This window comes from Mycteria americana, chromosome 14, assembly GCF_035582795.1.
Source record: "Mycteria americana isolate JAX WOST 10 ecotype Jacksonville Zoo and Gardens chromosome 14, USCA_MyAme_1.0, whole genome shotgun sequence".
Classification (NCBI taxonomy): domain Eukaryota; kingdom Metazoa; phylum Chordata; class Aves; order Ciconiiformes; family Ciconiidae; genus Mycteria; species Mycteria americana.
The window spans coordinates 18,527,501-18,549,330 of NC_134378.1; the positions used below are offsets into that span (position 1 = coordinate 18,527,501).

At 52.4% G+C, this 21,830-nt stretch overlaps 1 protein-coding gene across 4 annotated transcripts in view; it reads right to left on the reverse strand.

Annotated features, from left to right (window-relative positions):
- CDH22 (cadherin 22) overlaps positions 1–21,830 on the reverse strand; it is an 86,925-nt gene that overhangs the window by 50,576 nt on the left and 14,519 nt on the right. For 3 of the 4 annotated variants that reach the window (XM_075517334.1, XM_075517338.1, XM_075517337.1), the window contains exons 1-3: positions 9,096–9,169; positions 7,806–8,767; positions 2,465–2,759 (exon numbers count right to left, since the gene is read on the reverse strand). In XM_075517334.1, coding sequence (XP_075373449.1) covers positions 2,465–2,759; positions 7,806–8,030 — 520 coding nt within the window. In that variant the 5' untranslated portion in view covers positions 8,031–8,767; positions 9,096–9,169. Of the gene's footprint in view, positions 1–2,464; positions 2,760–7,805; positions 8,768–9,095; positions 9,170–21,830 lie in introns of those variants that run through there. The other variant, XM_075517336.1, reaches the window with a different exon arrangement.

Consider the following 21,830-nt stretch of genomic DNA (forward strand, 5'->3'; position numbering starts at 1 on the left):
GTCCTGCATCCTCAGCCCTTCCTACAGCAGCTGGAGCTGAACTTCACACACCAGGTCCATCACCAGCCCCATCTCCCTCTGTGTCCACACCAGGGCCACAGTGGAGGACCAGGGTAGCTGCTGAACCCCAGAGGGTTGAGGAGAAAGCTACTTCTCAGGCTTGCTTGTTTATGCTTTCACAGGATGTGTCCATCCTGTCCCTTGTGCTACCTGTTCCTGGGCAAAGCACTGGTAAACCAAGGGAGAACCGGGAGGGAGCTGGTGACTTGCAGCAGCAGCAGCATGTGGGTACCCTCCAGCTCTGCATTCATACTGCAGGGGACCATGCGGCAGCACCACTTGAAGACGCTGTGTGAAGCTCTCCCTGCCCTGTTAGCTGGGCCATCTCCAGGGCTAGGCTGCTACAGAGGAGCCCTTATGCTCCCTGGGATGGCCAGGCTACAGAAAGCTCCAAGGTTGTCACAGGCAGACAGACATCAGCCTGGTAAGCACAACAGGCTCTTGGCTCCAGCTCCCCTCTCTGAGCACGCAGCTTGGAAGCACAACCCACGCCATTCACAGCACTTCTCTTTACTTTTAACTTCTGAGTATTTTAATTTGCAGGAATTGCCTCCTTTCATGTTGTGAAACCGTGTTTCTTTCTCCCTCTGATCTCCAATTTTGCATAGAAACTGTCTCCTTTGATATGTCTTGTTCACATCAGTCTGATCAGGCAGCTCCATAATTGTTAGTGATTTTCAAAGAACTGGGATCCTGTCTAATACTCAGAGTCGAGAATTCCTTCCTTTTTAAATGTTGTTCAAGCAAAATAGATTAATTTAATTTCTTTCTTCCCTTTGGGAACAGGATGCCTCCTGCTTTGCTGCCCACATGCTGTCTTTCATTTCCCCAGGAGCACATGGCTGTAGTTCAAGGGGTCACTCTCTGACTCGGAAAAGGATTTGTGCAGGTAAATGGAAGAGGAAGGAGAGCTTGGGATGCCTTGGGAGAGCTTGCTCTCCATCTGTCAACAGACATCCAGGCAGCAGCCGCTCCTCTGGTGTGGGCAATTCCTGCACATCTGCACCCACTGGAGGCCACGCACCAGTCTCACAATATGCTGCACATTAACCACAGAGCGCCAGAGCTCTGTCCTGAGGCAGCACAGACCCAAGCACCATCCTCTGCACTCTGCTTCCAGGATGCCTCTTCAGCCAGACCTTCCTGCATAAGCACAGCAGGACCCAGCAGTTCGCCTGACCTGCCAAGCCCCTTGTGTGGCTCAGCCCTGCTCCCCCAGCCCCAGGTGCTCTCCCTCCCGGAGCTCTGGCACTCTCCCCCTTGCTGACAGTGTTGGGGACCTGCCTTATCTTTGATGTCAGTCAGTCTTTTCCAGGCTGTCTTCTACCTTGATGCAGCCTTTGGAGAACAGTGCTTTATAGTTCCCTGTTCGCAGCGCATGCCAGCATGTGCAGTCTGCTACGCGCTCTGGCTAGTCAATGGGGGATAACAGATAGCCCGATGTGGATGGGGAACGGTGTGACATTCTGGGCGGTGCAGCAAGCCAGCCACTCTCCCTGGACTTGAGCTGTGCTCAGCAGCATGGGAACCCACCATCGGGCCAGCGCAGGGAGCAAGGGCAGCAATACTGCAGCTCATGCATCACCTCCCTGCACCCTTCCCAACACTCAGGTGAACACAAAGCTCACTGCCCCCCTCCACCATCCCTGGGGTATGGACTCATGCAGCCTCATGGCACATGTCCCAGCCTGGCCCTCAGAACTTCAGCAAGGCTGATCACCAATGGACTTAAAAGATGCCTGGTGGCAAGGGGATGGGCAGGCTAATGGTAACACAGGGAAGCCACACTTCTGTCACAGGGGATATGAATTCCCCAATCTCAGCCAACAACGCCTGGCCCCTCAGAGGAAGGCCAGAAGCCAGGTGAGAGGGGCTCAGCAGTGCTGCATGGGGATGCACAAGAGGATGGCTGGGCAGCTGTGGGGCTCTGGAGGGCTGCAGAGCAGCACAGAGCGGATGGCCCGAGGAGGGGCCGGGGCACAGGCAGGCAGAGAGGGAGAAACCCCACTCAGGCTAATCTGAACCACAGGCAGCCGTGAGCCCTTCGGCATGCAAGGGCTCAGTCTGTCCCCCCCCTGCCCCCTGCAGCGTTTGGGAGCGAGGGAGCTGTGCAAAACAAGGGTAAATGCACAGCGGGCAGCTGGCACTGCCACGACCCATCTCCAGGGCACAGCTTAGGGCTGAGACTGAGCGCTCAGTCACAGGCTGGCAATCAGCTCAGAGGATTTATTCACTTGTTTTCCTTAAGCCACCGTATTTATTTTTCTCTTTTGGCTCCCTAGCTCTGGTCTCAGCTTGAATCCCTGGGATTTGCAGGCGGTTTTGCGGGGTACAGTGGGCTCAAGGTTTGACAGGAGAGGCACGCAGGTTTCCCAGCCCACCTCCTCCCACCCAGGAGACCTACCAATGGGGGACAGCTCAGCCACACTGCCGATGTAGGGCCCCTCCAGGAAGCGTGGCTCGCTGTCGTTGATGTCCTGCACCTTGATGATGAACTCTGACTCAGGCTCCAGCAGCTGGTCCGTCTGCCGGTCACGGGCCTGAGCCCGCAGCGTGTAGAAGGTTTTCTGCTCCCGGTCCAGGCGCTCGGTGGCATGGATGTCACCTGTGATCTCATCGATGAGGAAGATAGTCCCTGCGCCCTCCCCGGAGATAGTGTACTTGATGGAGCCGTCCCCCTCATCCGAGTCCGAGTGGATCTGCCAGGGAAAGAGGGAGAGGGTGGGAGCAGGCTGGGGCCACGCTTGTGCCCCCAAGTCTGAGACCGTATGGGTGTGGAGCCCCTGGTGCAAGGTGCCCATGGTGCCTGTGCGATGCTCGTCTGCTCCCTCTGCTACTGCTGAGCTAGAGAGCAGCACAGAGCACCATCAAACAATGCCCGTGCATGGAGGAAGGCCCAGTAAACTGGAACTTCAGTCCTGCCTATGCCACCATACGCTCGGCAGATCCCAAATCCTGCCAGTACCCACCCACGCCACAAACCAAGGGACAAAGCCCACCAGTACAAGGTTAGGAGATGCTGGAAAAGGGAGGGACAATTTAATAGCATTCCAGAAAAAGAGGCTTCCCTGTGGCCAAGGACCCAGGACCCTGTCGGTATAGGATCACCTCTCCCAAGCTGCACAGCAGACCGGGGTGTAGGGGCAGCTCACTACCAGCATCTGTCCCCATCTACCCAGCCAGCTGCCCAAAGCCCGTCCTCATCTGCCAGCTCTGCTCCAGCCACAGCCACCCTCCATTTTCTGGGCAGTCAGTGCTGACAAGCGTCCCAGCCTGAGAGCTCACGCACTTGCTGCACATCTGTATTGAGTTTATGTGGCAAGGTAGTGGGGGGGTTAACCCCTCACAACATCACACCCAGAGCCCCCATCTCAGAAAAGCCTGCAGAAGAATGTGGTAAATTAGGCCTTTATTCAGGATAAAAAACAGACCCTGGGGAAGATGCTTTTGTAGCCAATCCCCACTTCATTTTCCAATTAAGACAACGTTTGAAATTAGGAAAAGAAAGGGTAAACAGCAGCTCCGCACGGACCAGGAGCTGACTGGAATCCAGGCCAGACGTCCAGAGATAATTTTATTGGTGGCATTAAACTGAGTTATGAGGTTTTTACAATCCAGCCACTTATGAGAAATCTATTAACAGTAACTGGACAGGCAGAATGCATCTTGACAGAGAGCAGCATGGGCATTAATTGGGACAATCCATAACGGGACAGGCCCCTGGAAAGGTTTCATCAGCTGCTTTCATTTGCTTCCTACAATTTCTGCTTAGAATCAGCAAAGTCGTGTGTCCCCCCCCCCCAAAAAAAGAAAAAAGCCGTCCATTAATTGGCTAATGAAATATGAAAATGTTTATGGGCCATTCAATCTTCCAAACTGCAGTTCTATAATCCACCTTTCAGACATACAGCTCTACCAGCAAGAATTTATACCAGAGCTGCCTCTTTTTTATTATGCCTTCATTATATTTGTCTTGTTAGATACAGTTTATATATTTATTTCATGAGTGAGGGGCCCACGCATTAGACAATCTAATGCATTTTACACAACATTCACATATTACTGCTCATGTTGAAATATCTCCCAAGGCTTGCCTGGGAAGGAGACCTTCATTCAGCTAGCAAGCAGGACTGTGAGCCTAGCAGTGCTCTGGGACCACTGCGGCAGCTTGGCCGCAGACCTGCCAGGGCAGCACCTCTCGGAAAGTGCTTGCAGGGATGTCTGCCCTGGTCTGCAGAAGCATCCTGCCCTAGCCCTCCCCGCTGGCTGCTGGAGAGCTCGCTGCCCCCTCCACTTTATAATCCTCTCCCTAATGTTCACTACTACTTCACTAGAGATCAAGCTTTTCGGAAAGAAAAAGGTGCACCTGGTCTGTACAGCACAGGTAATAGAAACACACATTTTTCTGCTGAACACCAGGCTCATGAGTAATAATTAGGACAGAGATAAACCACTCAGCACCTCTTCCCAGAACCACACTGAGCTCTCAGCACATCCTCTTTACATATTTGCTCATCGCTGACTGCTCGGAGCAGACACCAGCATCCCTGCAAACGGGAACGCTAGGAAGAAAAATGGAGCCTGGGCTCAAGGGGCTGGAGAGATTGATTTACAAGGGAAGATTAAAAGAGCTAAATCTGTGCTGCTTGACTGAACAACAACTAATGGGGGAGGGCCGGATAACAGACTACAGACATCTGAGGGGAGATGCCACAGCCCCAGACCACATCTCAGGGATGCTCTCTCCTGCCTGGCCTCACCCTTACAGTGGGCAGGCTCAGGGAGCACCACGCTCCCGTGAAGGCTTGGGGACCACCGCCACCACCGGGCACGGCAGGTGGGCAAAGCTGGGCAGCCCTGGCACGGCGCAGACCCGTGCTGGCCCCGGGCCCCACTGCGCCTTCCCCCGAGCTCCCTCCAGCGCTGTGCCCCAGGAGCAGAGGGAACCCCCCGCCCGCGGCTCAGCTCCTCCGGCCAAGGACAGGAGTGTCCCAGCAGCCAGGGCTGTCCGGAAGGTGGACAAAAGGCTGATCTGTTCAATCTGTTAAACAGGAAAATAGTTTCCTTGTCCTAAAAGGCTACAACTGCGAATTTTACGAAGCCATTAATTACTTACTAATAATTAAATAAAAATTAAATGTGAACAGAAGTGCACATTCCTTATTAAAAGCAATTAAACAGAAAGCACAGATACACAAATAAAAATGACTCTGGGGCTGGAAAAGAAAGAAAATCAAATAAAAACTAGCCCATAATAAAGGCACACTCTGTTTGCTCCAACTCATAAAGCCCAAGTTCATCAATTTTCTTTAAATATTAGCAACTTAATTAAATCTGCTTTTTTCCCTTTAATCCCCTCCTCTATCTAAAATAGATCTGTCCACATGCAGAAGTTTGTAACTAGTGCTGACCCCATAATTCTATTTAAAAAACCCAAAGAAATCCACATCAAACTGACAGCAGCCTCAGGGGAAATTACAGTTCAGAGGAAGGATTAGCTAGAGAACCCAGATTTTATGGAAATGGTATCGGCCCTTCAAAAAGCACACGTAGGTGTGCAAGAGGCATCCACAGAGGGCAAGCCCCAGCTACACCGCAGGGGGCCACGGGTCCCCTGTGCAGGAAGGCTCCCGGACCCACAGGCTGTGCCAGGAGGGCTGGCATGCTGCCCTGGGAAGCTGGGGGCTGCCCCAGCCCTGGCCACCCCAGCAGGGCACCCCAGCTTCTCCCAGGCCCAGGGAAAAGCCCAGCCCCGGGTTGCTTTCAGCCCTTGGGAGCAATATTCACGGGGAATGGTTTCCAGTGCAGTCTGGCTGTTTATTCTGAGCAGGGTGGGTGATGCAGTGAATGATGCGGAAAGGGGCTGTAAAATGGGTTAGTTGTAGGTTCCTGGGTTCGTTTTGGAGATGAGGCGGTTGCTAGGCTACCTCTGGAGTTTGACAGGGCCTGATGCTTCGAGTCGCTTCCCAGGGGAGCTGTGAATTAGCTGTAACTGCATTGAGCGTCGTGGCAGAGGAGTGCAGCTTTTGAGTGTCTGCTGAAATGGACACAAATCACCACTGAAATCCCAGCTGGCCCCTAGCCAAAAGCCCATTTTCAAGTCTCCTCCAGACTCATGACCAGACAGCTGAGGCCATCAGACAGCCCTGCTGCATGAGCTCTTGGGCATTTTCCTTTGGGGAGAGCCCATGCCCCCAACACGGGCAGCTCTAACTGGCTTGCAGCACACTCCTCTGACTGGTCCCAGCAGCTAGCACTGCCTTCATCAATATACAAATAACACATCCTCCCGACCCATGGGAGCCACAGGGCAGCTTCTCCACAGCTCCCAGAAAAGGACAAAGCCCAGCAACCCCAAGGCAAAATGCTCCTTCAGCCTCAGGACACCAGGACTGGAAGGAGCAGAGGTCCATGTCCAGCCTCCCCATGCCCCAGGAGGTCACACACCAGCAGTTCCCAAGGACAGACCCAGTCCTGCCCAGCAAGGCACTGTTATCTGCCAGCAGCTCCAGGTTTGCTGGCACTCCTCTCCACAGGGCGTGCAAGCAACAGCAAGAGCCAGGGCAGCATGAATAGCCACCCCGTTGCAGAGAAGGGAGACTGCCAGAGGGAGATCAGGGCTTTTCCAGCACTGGGAGACCAGCGTGCTCCAGTGACCGCTATCATACCTCACAGCAGAGCAGGATGCACTGGTTACAACAAGCCCGAAACCTCCCAGTGCCTCTCCCTGGAAGTTCATTAGTGCCACTGCCTGTGCAAAGCCCAGCGAGGGTCTGGCCCTGGCAGCAGCACAGTAACACAGTGCAGCTCCCAGCTGGCACCCAGGAGCGCCCGCAGTACAGGCCTGATGGGCATAGCTCCTGGCAAGCCCTGGGAAAGCTCCATCACCAGTGCTGGCCCTCAGGGTCCCTCCAAGCCCTGCACACCCACACCAGGCACCTTCCACACCACACCATGCAGGTCAGCCTGAGATACATAAATCCTGCAACAACCTCACTCTGGCCACAAACAAGAGCAGGACTTCCATGCCACAACTAGAGTGGGACATCTCCTCTGCCAGCCCCAGTCTGCAGATATAATTAGCTAGGAAACAGCTGCTGTAGCCTGCAGGTCCAATAGAGCACAGTCCTTCCAGGACTAGGAGGGAGCCACAGGGAGGGGCCACAAAACAGAACCCAGCACATTATCCCCATGCTGAAAGGGCTACAGGACCAGGGATGGACCATTTTCAGGAAGTCAAGGTTACACCTATGGCAGCAACTGCTGGGGCAGGAAGGCCCTTGGTGCTACAGCAGCACTTTGGCTCCCGAGACACAGCAGGGATCAGCATGAGCAGATGCCTGCCCTGCTGGCCCAGCCCAGTCTGCACATCTGCTCCAGCCCAGCAGGTCCTCCCACAGAGATGGGGCTGAGCCTTCCCCACTGCCCCCACAACACCCAGAGCCGCACCCCTTCTTGCACCCACCCCAAACACCACAGGAACCCAACATACAACTGGAAGAACATAGATGTGAATTTTGGTGTGCTACTGCTTTAGAGTCTCTGGAGCACATTAACCTCACCACTCCCCAGCAGGGACCGACTGGGCTCCTGCCATCCCAGTACATAGAGTACTTCTCTAACGAGGCCCCCATGAGCAACCTTCATGCAGGCCCTCTTTCCCCCACCATGCTCAACTGTGCTGCCAGCATGCCCGGCTCTGCCACTGGCTTGGTCAGCCCCATGGAGACATAGGGTTACCTTACCTTCCCCACATACAGCGGCTCCGTGCCCGTGTACTCCTCCACCACAAAGAACTGATTCCAGACCCAGCCACGCTTCACTCGCCCGCCGGCCAGCAGCGCAGGGTTCCCCGGCTGCCCTAGGCCAGGGCCCTCCACCGAAGTGTGCATGGCCCAGGCCCCCAGCTCCTGGATGGCGCAGAACAGCAGCAGCATGGTCCATGAGAAGCCCTGCAGACCCTTTGCCATTGCACTCTAGGAGGCTGCATGAGCAGTTGCTTTTGGACAGGCAACTAGCATCCTTTAGGGAAGACGATGAAAGTCCACACTAGCAGCGTGGGGCTCACTGGTCAATGCAGAGCATCCCCATCCCTGCTGCATGTCATGTCCTGCAGCTGGAGGACTCCTGTCCCAGCAGGCTGGAGTCACATCTGTGGCAACAGGCGTCCCAGACTGCCCGCTGCTAGCGCAGGAGCAGTCGGTGCTGGTGCCTCACAGGCTGCTCCTGGGTCTCCAGCGAAGAGTCTGGCAGCTGGCATTTGTCCCCAGGGACAGAGCTGCACGGCTCCGTGCTTGGCTGCCGCTGGTCTCGCTGGGGAGCGGGGCCACACACAGCCTGCTGCCCACCCTGCCAGCGGGCAGGGAGCTCCGCAGCGGTGTGTGGGGCACGGGCACCTGCCACCGTCATTCACAGGAAGAGAAGGGAAGCTTTTCCACGTATGGTTTCACAGAGGAGTTAACAGGATGAGCTGCTGCAGCCAACGTCTGCCTGTCCTGTGGTGGCCCCGGACTATTGCGCGAGGGGTCTGGCAGTGCAGGTGCCTGTGCCGCACATGCAGTTCACAGCCCATTTGTAACTCCCATCTTCAGGGGGGTGACATCCCAGCGCCTGCAGAAGGGTCCTTTGCCCTGCTGATGCCGGTCACTTCCATCCTCTGCTGGCTCATGCAGGGAGGTGCAGGGCAGCTCGCAGCATCCCCAGGAGCCTGGAAAAGGCCAAGGTGTCAGTGCTGGTGTGAGACCACGGCTCCGTGCCCTCCCCCCCCCGCCCCGTGCTGCCCCTGCAGCCTTGGTCAGTATCTCCCACCCTGCCCTGCCCCAGGTGCCCTACAGCAGAGCCCAGACCCACAGGTCCTGCTACAGCAGGGACCCTGGAAGGGAGGGCAGCAAGCTGCAGAGCTCTTATCACTATAGACATTTGCTCCAGCAGGGACTCGGAGAACAAGGAGCCCCACTGTCAAGGGCACCTCCTCACCACGCTGCCGTGGCTGCCGAGGGGAGCAAGGTCTGCTGCCGGCAGGGAGTCATTGCTACCTGTGCTGGTGGGAGACGTGTAGGCAGCACCCCCAGCACTGCACAGCTGCTGCTGCCTCTGCACAGGGCCAGACCACACGAGTCCTGCACGCACGGACAAGGCTTACGATGGGGGATGCCAGCGCCTGACAGTGGGAGGTGCTGGCTGGCCAGCCACTGCTGCTAGTCTTCCTGGCAGAAGTTTTCCTGGCATCTCTCTTCTGCAGCCATGGGCTAGGAGAAAAGCATCTGTTCAGGACTTGCCACCTGGCTGACTTTAAAGCTAACAGTTTAAGAAAGGGCTCTGGAGTAAGCTTCAAGCCACCCACAAGGCACTAAGGATAAGGACAAAAGACCTGTGGCCAAGGGTAGATTGCATTCAGTGAGCACCTGGGGAGAAGAGGCCTGATCAGGAGATGGGGACAGCAGCATCCATCTCTTCCTGTACCAACACACTGAGCTCCCACCAGAGCTCTGCAACACCAGCCACAGCCAGAACTGCTCATGAAACATGCACATCTTCACCAGTTTGCAGAATTAATCTCCTGTCATCTGTTACTCTAAATAGGAGGGGGAAAGAGGATGAATGGAAAGGGGGACGATCCTGGACTAGATAGCCATCTACTCCCCATAGAAGGGGAACTGTGCCGTGCTCCGCGCAGCCCCCTGCATGACTCTAAACAGCCCTAGCAGTTCAGAGCAAGGGCAGCTGGCAAATATTTCCCTAGCTCTTCCTTGCACTTGCCATTCTCCTAGTGTGACCGCACCAACAGGGCAGTTTCCTAAAGCATCCAGTGAGCTGCACTGTCATTTCTGCATTTGCCTGTCTGGACAAACACTGAGAAACATGGGGCATTAGTGGCAGGCATCATTCTGTGCTGCCTATTCATGATTCACAAGTAGCGTGTCATGCAATGTGCACAAATCTATTCGCACAAGGGCTCACACTCATGTTGCATCCCATGCACAGCTAAGAGCACTCATACACACTGGCGCTCTCTTTTGTCCATATTTGTGGATCATTTGGGTGTACACATGCATTTTCCCCCTCCATGTACACATGCTATATTCCACGCACACATGCACATGTCAGCTGTCACATGTGCAAGCCCTGTGCACTTCATACTCCAAGGAGCACAGGGTCTCCAGTGTATTTTTATGTTAGCAACCACAGTACAGAAGCACTAACATTCCTCCCTACCCCTCTTCCCTGCCAGACCGTTTGTTATTAAGAGATCTCCGCATCAGCCATGTAAGGTTGTTGGCAATGGCATGACTCCCTCTTGCAGTCAGGCCTCCCCACGCAGAAGCCATTCCTGACACTGCTCCTGAAGGGCCAGCTACTCTTGCCAATCTGGTGAGAACACCTATCATCAAACATCAAAATATTTAACACCCGAGACTATACCTAGGGGAGCAAGATGACCTGTAGAGATGGGTGACAGACCGAGTTGTTCCTTCCCACTGTTAGAAGTCTCACAGGGTAAAGTAACTGCGGCTGTCATTGATCAAACACAGATATAAAGGTCCCCACTCTGGAGCAACAGGGCTGAGGCTGCCCCACCTGCAGCAGACTTCAGAGCAAGACGCTCACAATGACAATAACAGGACACATACAAACCTGTTTATCACGCTTACAGGGATATATAGAAGACACATATAACAAAATATAGTGCACCACTGCCACAAACAGCATCTCTCCAATTTGTCACATCTGGGAAATTTGTGGCTATTTTGGAGCAAGTTCCCCAGACAGCGAGAGATGTCAATAAACTGAACAGCACAAGCTGTGCCAGAGCAAGGGCTTCAGGCCAGCACCCACAGCAAACAGTAAGTGTGGGAAGAACACCCTATCCAGCGTCTCTGCCCTTGCCACTCTGCAGCACTTTTGCAGGCAACACCTCCAGATGCGTCCAAAGTCTGAGTACAAATGGGTTGTACCTGGTAAATACAACTGCCAGAAAGAGAACTTAACAAATAGTCCATTTGCATGTGTTCTCAAGGACTACTAAGTGAGCAGAGCCTTGGGGGGAGGCAGTCAATAGCTGCTGAAGTCTCCCACGCTGCCCACCTTGACACCCTCTCCTTGCCATCCAGGCTACTCCATGCTGGTTTATAAAGCCCTGCCAGAAGCCTGACAAGGCAGCAACGCCACTGCCAGAGAGCAGTTCTGCAACCACTGAAGACCTCCTGAACATGTGGGGAGGCCGAAAGAAAGCCAGCCCAATGGTGCAAATCCAGGCACTACAAGTAACATCAGCATCCAAGGGCCCCAAGCTGGCAGGAAGGCAGCACATTGCCCCAGCCGTCTCCAGCGCGCAGTGCTCGGGGCACACAGCTGGCAGACAGCGTCAACACTGGCTCTGCGAGGGCAGTAGGAGCCATCCGCATTCCATCATCGCACCATTTCACACCCGAGTGGCAGCTGCAAGCTGCTGATTTCCTCCACGACCTGACGACCCGAGCCACATACTGGAGCCAGTCCTGCACGTATGCAAAGATGGCACTGCTACTCATTCAGAAACAGGCACTGTGCCTTTTCTTTCAGCCTTGCCAGAGTTACAGCATATAAATGGAAGTAGCTAAATCCTAAACAGTATCAATAAACCAGTAAAAGCAACATTTTAAATGCACACACTAAAGCAAGGCAGAGAAGAGGAAGCAAGGGCAAAAGATGCCGCAGTGGGCGAGCACAGCTCCAGCAGAGCTGCTCCCTGGCTGGCGGACAAGCTAGCCCACAGTTCCCAAGGCAACTTGCTCAGCCCTGTTGCATCTGAGCACTCCACAGAGCAGCTACTGCCACGGAGAGGAGAGCCCTGCTGAGCACGCATGGGCTGGGCTGCCGTTGCTGTGGGAACCACAACCTTGTGTTTAGAGTCTCAGCCATTATGCTGCTTTTTACATTTAACAGATTTCTCATGTTACTGCTTTGTCTGAACTAATGTGGTTTACTGTCTCACTTGTCTGAAGTTCAGCTACACTCAGCTGAGCTGTTTGCATGCTCTTCCTATGGGTAGCAATGGAGGTGGTGTAACCCAATTTGCCTTGATGCACCTCTAAGACACTCGGGTCCCAGACTGCAAAGCCTATCTATACAACCTATTGCGAGCTCCAGCCCTTGGTACCCAGACCCACCTAGAAACACTGATGCAGAGACACATCTGTGGCAAGGCTCATTGCCGCAAACTGGATTCTTCATCTCCAGCCATAAATTCTCAGCCTGCTTCTCTGCTGTCACAGCTTCAGGCCACAGCTAGGGTCAGTGTCATGTCTCTTCTCAGTGCGCACACCTTTCTTTCTGGCTGTCACATCACAGACCTCTTCCAGATGCAGCGGACCCAAGAGCCCCAAGACCTGCTTGTGCCCTTGCTGCAGCCTGCACATGCTGCAGCAGGATTTAAAGTAACCCAGGGCTGCAAAGAACCACAGAAGGTCCCGTGCACAGGAACCAAGACTAGCACATCATTTATTTCCCCGTGTTATTGAAGACCTTTCACCAACAGCTGGAAGTGCCACTTCTCTCTGCCACACATGAGCAGCAGAGCCATAAATAACTAGTGGTAGCTGCTGCTGTTGCAGCCAGAACCAGCCCGCAGCACAGCATCCCAAGCAGGCAGCAGCATGCAGCTGCAGACACACAGCACACATGCACCCACATGGCAGCGTGCCCAGGCAGTTGCTGTGCCAGGCAGGCTTTCACGCATGCAATGAAGCACCAGACTCTCGCACTGCCCTGAGCCCAGGGCGATGCCCTCTCTCCTGATGCTCTGTCATCCCCGCTTCCCAATTATCAGCACAACTCCCCTCCTCCCCTCCCCACAAGGGCTTGTGCAGTTTGTCGGTGTGTATTTGGCACAGCCGTACTGTACATCATGTTGACAGTAGAAATTACATCCTGAGCTTATGTTTTACACTGTGCTCTGTCAGAACTCACTGCAGCCCAGTGATCAGGACAAATTGAATAGCATCCCGTCCGTGTCAATATTTATTTCATTTTACAAATGCAGGCTGATGCAGGGGAAAGCAGGCAGGGGGAGGGGGAAGACACAGGCAGGCAACAGCACAAAGACAGCACTGCCCAATACATCACAGCCCTACTCCTCCAAACTGTACTATTGCCCAACACAGCTGCAGTCCCACAGCCAGGGTGGTAGTGCCCCAGGAGCCCAGGGAGGGGTGATCCCAACCAGAGGCCAGCTGAGTGCCCTGGGAGCTCATGCAGTGCTCCCTGTGCCTACAGCTCTATCGGAAGGACTGCCACACCAGTACTGTTCCTCTGAGACAAACCCTTATAATCAGCAGAAAGTGCAGAGCTCCCCATCAGCTACGAAAATGCAACAGAGCGGAAGGAGAGCCCTCCCTCCTCGACCCCAGCTTGCTGCCTGAGCTAATGCAGGCCTGGATGCGCTGCCTTGGCTCCTTAGCACCTCCTGGCAGAGTTGCATGAACTGCCGGCACGAGCATCGGGACTGCTCCGTCTGCCCAGAATGGCCACAAGGATGCTACAAAAGCTGCTGGGGAGTAAAGCAAGAATAAGGCTCTGCTTGTGCCAGCCTTGGGAAGGCAGAGCCACAGAATGAATACCAAGCACAACACAGGAGCTTCCTAAAGCTTGGGCCTTCTCCTGCTTTTCCATGGCATTCCCACACTCTAAAGGACACAAGAAAATGGAGGCTGCAGCAAGGGAGGTCACTGGTCAGAGACAATAGCTCAGTCCTGACCCCCATGGTCCTGGGCATGACCCTCATTGCTCAGTTAGCTATCTGCAGAATGAGTTCAAACTGGGCATATCGGTTACCTGGCTCCAGCCCCATTACCCAACAAAGACAAGGAAGGAGCAGACAGCAGCACAGCAGGGACGGTCTCCAGGGAGCGGCTATCAGTTGCTTCCAGCATGCGTATGCAGAAGCCCAACCTCGCAGATGAAAACTGGGAGCTTGTCGACTCTTGTGCTGCTGGACAGTTGCTCCTCACACTGCACTCTCCACTGGCTTCTCAAGGGCAGACCATGCAATGAGACAAAGGGGGGCTGGGGAAGAGCTGTGGCATGCCTGCATCCCAAGGTCTGCCTTGCTGGTCTGGAGCTGGTATCTGTCACCACAGTCATGAGGAAGCCACGCTGGTCCTGCACTGTTCTGTCAGCTTTCGCACCAAGCATAGCTACTACACAGGGAGGGTGGAGAGAAGAGTACAGGGAGATGCAAGAGGCAGTTGGAGATGGATGTAGAGCATAGACATAGCCTTCTCAGTGGTTTGCAGTGCTGCTTCCAACAGACAGGACTACAGCATCTTTGGAGATGGTGCAGGACAGGAGTTAGGTGGACAAAAGCTCCTGCGAGGCTCCCCAGAGAGCAGCCAGACATGCCTTGCTGTTGGAGCAGCAAGAAGAGCACAGCTTCACACCAGCTCCTTTCCCAGACATGCAAGTCTATCTGGAGACCCTCTCCAAATAGCAGGGCAGACCTCCAGCACCAACCAGGCCCCTCCATTCTCTGCCCAGCATGTCCTGACCCTAACGTGCCTCTACCTGAGAGCTCAGAGGGTGAGCCCAAAGGGCAGCTCTGTCATCTACTGCATGCAGCAATAACAGCAGAGACCAAGGAGCTCAGCACAGGGTCCAGCACCATCCACACAGGCCAGCTGCGTCAGCTGTAAGGAAACAGCTGAGGCCACATGCAAGCCAAACAACAGCTCTCGGGACCATACTAGTGCCAGCTCAGAGTCTGCATCTGCAGGGAGCCCCCCCTCCTCACACCCAAGAACGTGGCCAGCATGACAGCCCAGCCTCAGACAGACCTTGCTGGGAGATGGGGCAGCAAAAAGCCTGCAATTACTTCAACAGCAATTCTTCTCTAGTACTGCCTACAGTGCAGCACGCGGTGTGTAACCACATCTCCTCCTGTTAAACAGAATTCAAATCCACTTAATGCTCCCCTTTCTGGGAAAAGGAACAGGCTGGCTAGAGCATGCTTCCAGTAGCTGTTGTATGGAGGTAATACAAGCATGGCAAGGCTGCTGCAAAGCTTTAAGATGGTTCATAATCTCCAGGCCTAGGGCTAAGACATGAGCTCAAGCTCTCTGGAGCTCACTTTCTCTATTGGATATTGTAAGACAAGATGAGGCGAAGATATTTTTTTCTTTTACGAATTTCTCCTCAAAATCCAGAGATGAGGGAGGAGGCAATCTTGCCAGACATAAGATACTATCAACTCCAGACTAGGCCACACAGCAAGCGTATCACATGCAAGTGTCCAACATCCCGCACACTGCCTCTGGCAACACACCTCAGTACCACACCAACCCTGGACCAGTGCACCATGGCCAAGCAGCTACCCATATCCCCAAAACTTCCCACAGCTCCTTCCTAGCATCCAAGAGGCATTTTACAATTACCCCTTTGGGCTGGACAATGGAATAGTCAGGGCATCCAGCCCTCAGCCCTACAGGGAGTGCTCTGCAGATTTAAAACACTAGGGACCAACACCACAACCTGGCCGCTGCTCCAATTCCCTCTGCACCACTGCAGTACCCACAGCCACCACAAACAAGTGTCTTTGGCTGGAATACATTAACGTGCATTGCTAAGTCTGTAAGGGGGACATCAGCACTGGTGAGAGCAAAGATGTGGGATGCTCACACACATCAAGATGGATTTTGATCATAGCCACTGCACTGCAAGTTCCCATCAGTTCTGTGGCATTTCAGGCCCAATGTTCGGACAAAACAAAGCTGGACACTGTGTTATAATACTGTGGTGCCACAGAGAGCAACTGCAATCTAGACAGGTTTTTGCCACTGCAAGCTCTGGAACCCCCATAGCATCCCTCTGCTGAAATACATTCTGCAGAAGGCATACTCCAATTCAGTGTCCTTTCCAGAATCTCAACGCATTTTGCCAGTCAAGTAAGAGATGGCTAGAGATATTGATCTGGATGGCATATAGCATCACAGTGTGTACAAATGCTGGAGATAGGTGGCCAGGGGATTCAAAACTGTAGAGCCTTTTGAAGAGGATATTTAAATTACTTTTATTTTTACTTATGCAGTGAAAGGCTTGTGTAACCACAGTTACTGGATGAACATATCCCAAGTGCAGGTCCAGACTGTGCAAAGCAATGTTTGATAGCAATCTGCCTTTCAGCAGGTCTTCAACCCTGATATGGAGCACAGAAGACAGGCAGATAATGATAAAATCAAGTTTTCTCACTAACGTCACCCTAGCCTCAGCTTTGACAACAAGGCAGAAAGCCCATTATACTTAGTAAAAGTTTAGTCATGCTTGTTCTTGAAGTAAATCTCTGGGTTTCCTCTTTCTGTTTCCTTGGAATTGTTCTCCCAGCAGTGGACTTCTTCCTCTGCTTTTCTTCTCAGATAAACTTGCACACAGTCCAAGGAAAGTTGTTTTTCCAGAGGAATTTCTACCTACACAATGCTCAGAACTGTATGACTAAACATCCATTTTCTCCCTTCTTTTTAAGTTGCTTTAGGTTTAATTATTGTCCCCTTTGATGCTGCCTTGAGAAATTCTAATAGAAGAGTGCAGCAACTGTCAGAGCAGGAGCTATTCACAACCTTTTGACTTCTCATGTTCAGTCACTTTCTGCTATGAGACACACTGGGAGGAACAGTATTTGTTAAAGCTCTGACACACGCATTGTTTGGAAAAAAGTATTTTCAAAGTTCAGGAGATTTTTTTCCTCCAAATCTTCTTTGGTCCAAGTTTCAAAGAAATTTTAATTGCAAAGAAAATCTCAAAGTCTGCCTTAGGGAAGAGGGTTTTACAGCCATAACGGTCTCGCTCTGCAGCAATTCTTTTCCAAATATGGAATTTTCATGCCTTGTCTATATGAATACAATACTTTTAATTTGCCTTTAAAAACAATCTCTGAGAGGAGGTGGAAGCAAAGGCATCTTCCTGTGGCTCTGAATACATACATGATTCCCTCTGCCCAGGCCTGGGAGAAACCACCTCCAGGCCAAGAAGTAACAGAAAGCACAGAGCCACTCTGCACCTAACACATCTGCAGACTGGACCGCAGCTAGCCACATCGGGCAGAGCAAGCTGCACCAGCAAGGCCCACACATCTGCACCAATCCCCGGACAAGGAGCCAGCTGACCACAGCTCTCAGGAGGCTCTGACTAACCAGGCAGAGCAATCAGCCTCCACGACAAAACTGCTGTCCCAGCTGAGCATGCAAAAGCTCTGCCTCTGAGTGCCCAGGAGGCAAGTCAGATAGATGGGAGAAACCACAGCCCCAGAGAGGATTGCCGTCCATGTCCAGAGCCTAGGAACTGCTTGACCCCAGAGACAGCAGCCACTGCTCTGCTATGCCATTTGTGGTTTCCCCTTTCTGTATTTCACCCTCCGAGCCCTTGAGCACACCAGGTCCCTTCCTGCCATTCAGCACAGGGACTGCAAGTGCTTGCACTGCCCATCTCTGCTAGCCCCACACCAGTCCCTCCTGCTCCCTGGACATTCCTGTTACTGCCCTCAGGATCCTGCTTGCTGCAGTTATGCATGCAACAGCCAGCACAGCTTCAAAGGAGCAGTAGCAGAAGGTGTTTCCCTCCTGCTTCCCAGAGGGGAGGTCTCTCTAGCCTCACAAATCCCCAGTCAGCTCCAGAGGCAGAAGCCTCTGACACCTGAGTGACAACACAGCACCAGCAGACACTGGCCTCTTCATCCCCCTCTGCCGATTCGATGCAGTGCTAAAGCCTGGGTATCCAGCAGCTCAGAGTACACCCATCAGCACTGGCACAGCTGGACAAACAGACATTGGCACAGAGCAAAACACCTGCAGTGCAAACTCCTGCTGCCACACCACTGGGCCCCATGCATCAGGAGCGCTGGCATCTCTGACCCAATGGGAGAGAGAAGGCTGATCTCAAGGGATGATTCAAGGATTGCAGGTGAGTCATTCTTTCCTGTGAACCTGACAAACTGCCTGAAGTGCTAGCAAAAAAGCAAAACAAAGCACTTGAGCACTCAGATCTGACAGGGCATGGCTAGTTTTTCCTTTGCATAGGAAAACTGTATGCTGCTAAGCACTGTGCATGCTAGGACCCACCAATTGCTTCAGCAGAGAAAGGAAATGCGACATATCTGTCCGGCTTCTCAAAGGCTTGTGAACAGAATCATTAACAAAGGCAGAAGAATCAGAGTTCTCAACAGCTGAGGGGAGACAAAAAAACCAGAGGAGACAAAAAACCGAACCAAACAAAAGAGAAGCCGCATTGCCATAAGCCCAAATCTGATAGAAAACCTGAAAAGGAAAACACAAGCAATGAGTTCACTCATGACCTGGCAGAAGATGACAAGGGACCCCACATAAGAAGCAAAATCCATAAATTACAGATTATTTTAGTCAAGGCTATTGCAAGAAACTTCCGAAGAACTGGACTGAGCCAGGGGACTGGCCAAACAGGAACAGAAAGTCAGTGCCAAATTGGCATTAACACCCAGGTGAAACTGAAAGAGAGCACATGAAGGAGACCCTAACTCTAGCTGGGCAGGAGGACAAGGTGACATTGCTGCTCCTCCAGTGCCTGCCTGCAGCAACGGACATTGACCCAGCCACCACGCTTCCTGCACATCCTTGCCCTAGGCTTGGCACCACTGGCAGAGAGAGCATCAGAGATCCTTTGCCCCCACAGGCCAAGGGTAAATGGTGCTAGTCATGGGGAAGATGTCCACAGCTATCGCAGCGTCTCTGTCACAACTGCTGGGGTGGACAGAGTTCCTCCTGCTGTGGAGAGAAAGCTCCAGAGCTCAGAGCAGGTCTTTCATTCTAGGATCTGGATAGACAGCTGCATTTGAAGGTCATCCTGTTCAGAGTCAGAGGTTGCATTCCCAACAGCCTCACATCTTTTACGTGCCCCTACCTCATGAGGAGCCAGAAATGCTCCCATACAGCAGGGCAGAGAACCCCCACAAGCCTCCACCACCCCTAGAGCTGATCCCCATGGCACAGCACAAGGACACACAGGAACCACCATCACTCCCTCCTTGCCTCCTGCTAGGCTCCAGGGCCCAAAGAAGTGGCAGCAGAAGTGACGAGAAAGGAAAGACATAAGCACCAAGCTGCCCAAAACAGGGTGAGTGGAATCAAGGCTGATAACCCAGACAAGCAGGCATCTAGAATGGAGTTAAAGGACAGATTAAAATAAAAAAATAAAAATAAAAAAAAAAAAACAAAATCCCCCACAAATCACAAAATTGAATTCTTACACTTTGACAAATGTGTAGGGAATTGGGTTCTTTTAAGCAAATGTTTGGCAGATGCATGAATTATTTATCATTCAATATTGTGTGATTAAATGGAAAACTGAGGATGTTCACAGCTTGCTTTCTGCAACTTTCCACCTCTTGTGAAAGTCTCCCCAAATTCTTACAGAGAATAACAAGTGGGTATTATACTGAGCCAGAAGGGTTCAAAGAAACTTCCTTCAATTTGCTGCTCAGGGTTCAAGGTCAGGCTCAGACTTAATCCTCTGGTTAAATAAATACTATGGCAGGGACACATCGCTTTCAGGAAGGTCTCGCTGCTGCTCACTTCTTCCCTACACATTTTAATCCTCTTGGCAATTTTGTCCCTGGAAATCTCTCAGTCCTCATGATAGGAGACATGTGACCCCTCTTTACAGAATGCATGAGACCAAGGAAGTCTCTTCCTGTGGCAGCACACTGTCATTTTGAGACTAAGACCAAGTCAGCATAGGATCACCCGCACTGAAGTGGGGAGGTCACGGGGAAGGACAAGAGAGCAGTGAAAAGCAAGACAAGACCTGGGGGAGTTGCACCACAGGTCTCACACCTGCAGCTTTAGCAGTACTTTTTCCTGGTGTAACAGGATGATCAAGTTGTGCACAGCCCAGATTAGAAGCAGGCACCAACTTTCTGTTGCAGGTACCTTAGGCTGAAAGCAGCCTGAAGAGGAAAGTGGCTTCCTCAGCACCTCAGGACAAGGTCTGCAGCAATAAACAGCTGTCAGAAAGGTGGAAGAATGACAGTAATTAGTCTCTTTAATGCCAATTTCAGCCTGATCTTTCACACTTAAGAAAACTGTTACAATGATTTCCTGATTTTCAGAGGAGCTCATTAAATAAGAATTAGAAACAAGATAGTATAACAGATAAGAAAATTATTTCTGAAAAAATATCCTGCCAAAATCCACTGCTCTGCATCTGCACTCCTCAGCCACCCAGGCTACCAGATGTGCCCCTGTAGCATCTGTGCAGCAGCCAGAGCACCGTGCCAGCACACATCGTCACCAAATGCACCGTCGTCACCATCAACCACCACCACCTGAGCAATATCATCCTGCCTAAACACAGGCTTCTCTGGCATGTGGAAGAAGAGGCTCCAGCCCCAAACCTTCCCACTCCCCAGAAATTCCTGAGCAAACACACTGGGGAGAAAGGAAGGAATCTTGGTACCACGGAAATTCAGGAACCTGAACTGAATGTTGCACAGCCTCATCCCCCAAACAGGAAGCAAATATGCTTTGCTAAGATGCAGCACTGCTCAGAAAAATCCACCACAGTTGGCAGAAATCCCTGATAGCTGAGTATCCTACACAGGTAGCACATTTTAGTCAAGCCTATTTGAAAGTCTGCGTCTCCAGGAGGAGCACAGCAAGAACTGAGCCACCGCACACCCCTTGGGGCTGCCCCAGAGATCAGAGCCCTGCTAGGTCCCTCCTTGGGTCCCTAAGGCTGCACTTTGAGCAGAAACAGGCCAGTAATGAGCAGGTGTTCTTGAGAAAGGGCACCAGAGCTTCACAGACCCAAAAAAGCCTCTGGATGGTCACCCAGGTAGAGACATACTCAAAGCAAAGCCTACCTTCCCCTCACAAAGCACAACCAGGAGGAATTTGACCTTCTTGCTGAGCCAGGGACCTACACTCTGGAGCAGATGGGCCAGGTCTCTAAGGAAGCAATCCTCACAGCACATCATTCACCAATGAGCTGTAGATAAAGGCTTTCTTCAGCCTATAACAGAATGAAAGATTACAACCTTCTTGTAGGCAACTTGCAGACAACAGCAATAGGCTAAATTTTGCATTTGATCATTAATGATAGATGCATTATTTATTTGGAATAATTTACTTCATTCTACTAATTACATCATCACTACTAGCTTCTGATGATGCACAGCACTTGGAGTCATGTCCCAGGAGTCAGACCCTGTCCAGAGCAACACGAACCACAACTGCCAGCACCACAGCTCAGCAGCATAAGTGCTATTTCACTTCCCCAGGAACAACAGGCATGTTTTGCCAAAAGCTGCTCACTGCTTTGCAGATACCCCGAAGTCATGTATACTCCGGATGGCCAATGTTTGGCACTCCTTCTGCACGCTGCCAGATTTCCAGAGGGAGCTGGTGAAGCCAACTATTGTCCCCCAAGGGCTCGCTTGGCAGATTCCGAAGAAACCGGCACAGCTCTCTCGCAGTCATCCTGTCCCAAGCCCTTCTTGCACCCGCAACCCAACCTCCCTCCTGCAGGAAGAGGCAAACATCACGAGTTTGTGCCAAATCCATCAGCCAGGTCAGTGCTGGCCCAGCACTCATGGCCCCACCAAGCAGTCTTCACTGACGCTGCCAGGGCAAACAGCCCAGTGAAGAGAATCTGCATGGAAACTGTCCTCCCACCGGAGCAGAGTGGCCCCTTCTCCCCCTCCTTGCCACAGCCCTGAACAGTTCATCTCCACCCCTCAAGGCACACAGCTGAGGGGTGGCAATGAACAGAGCTGT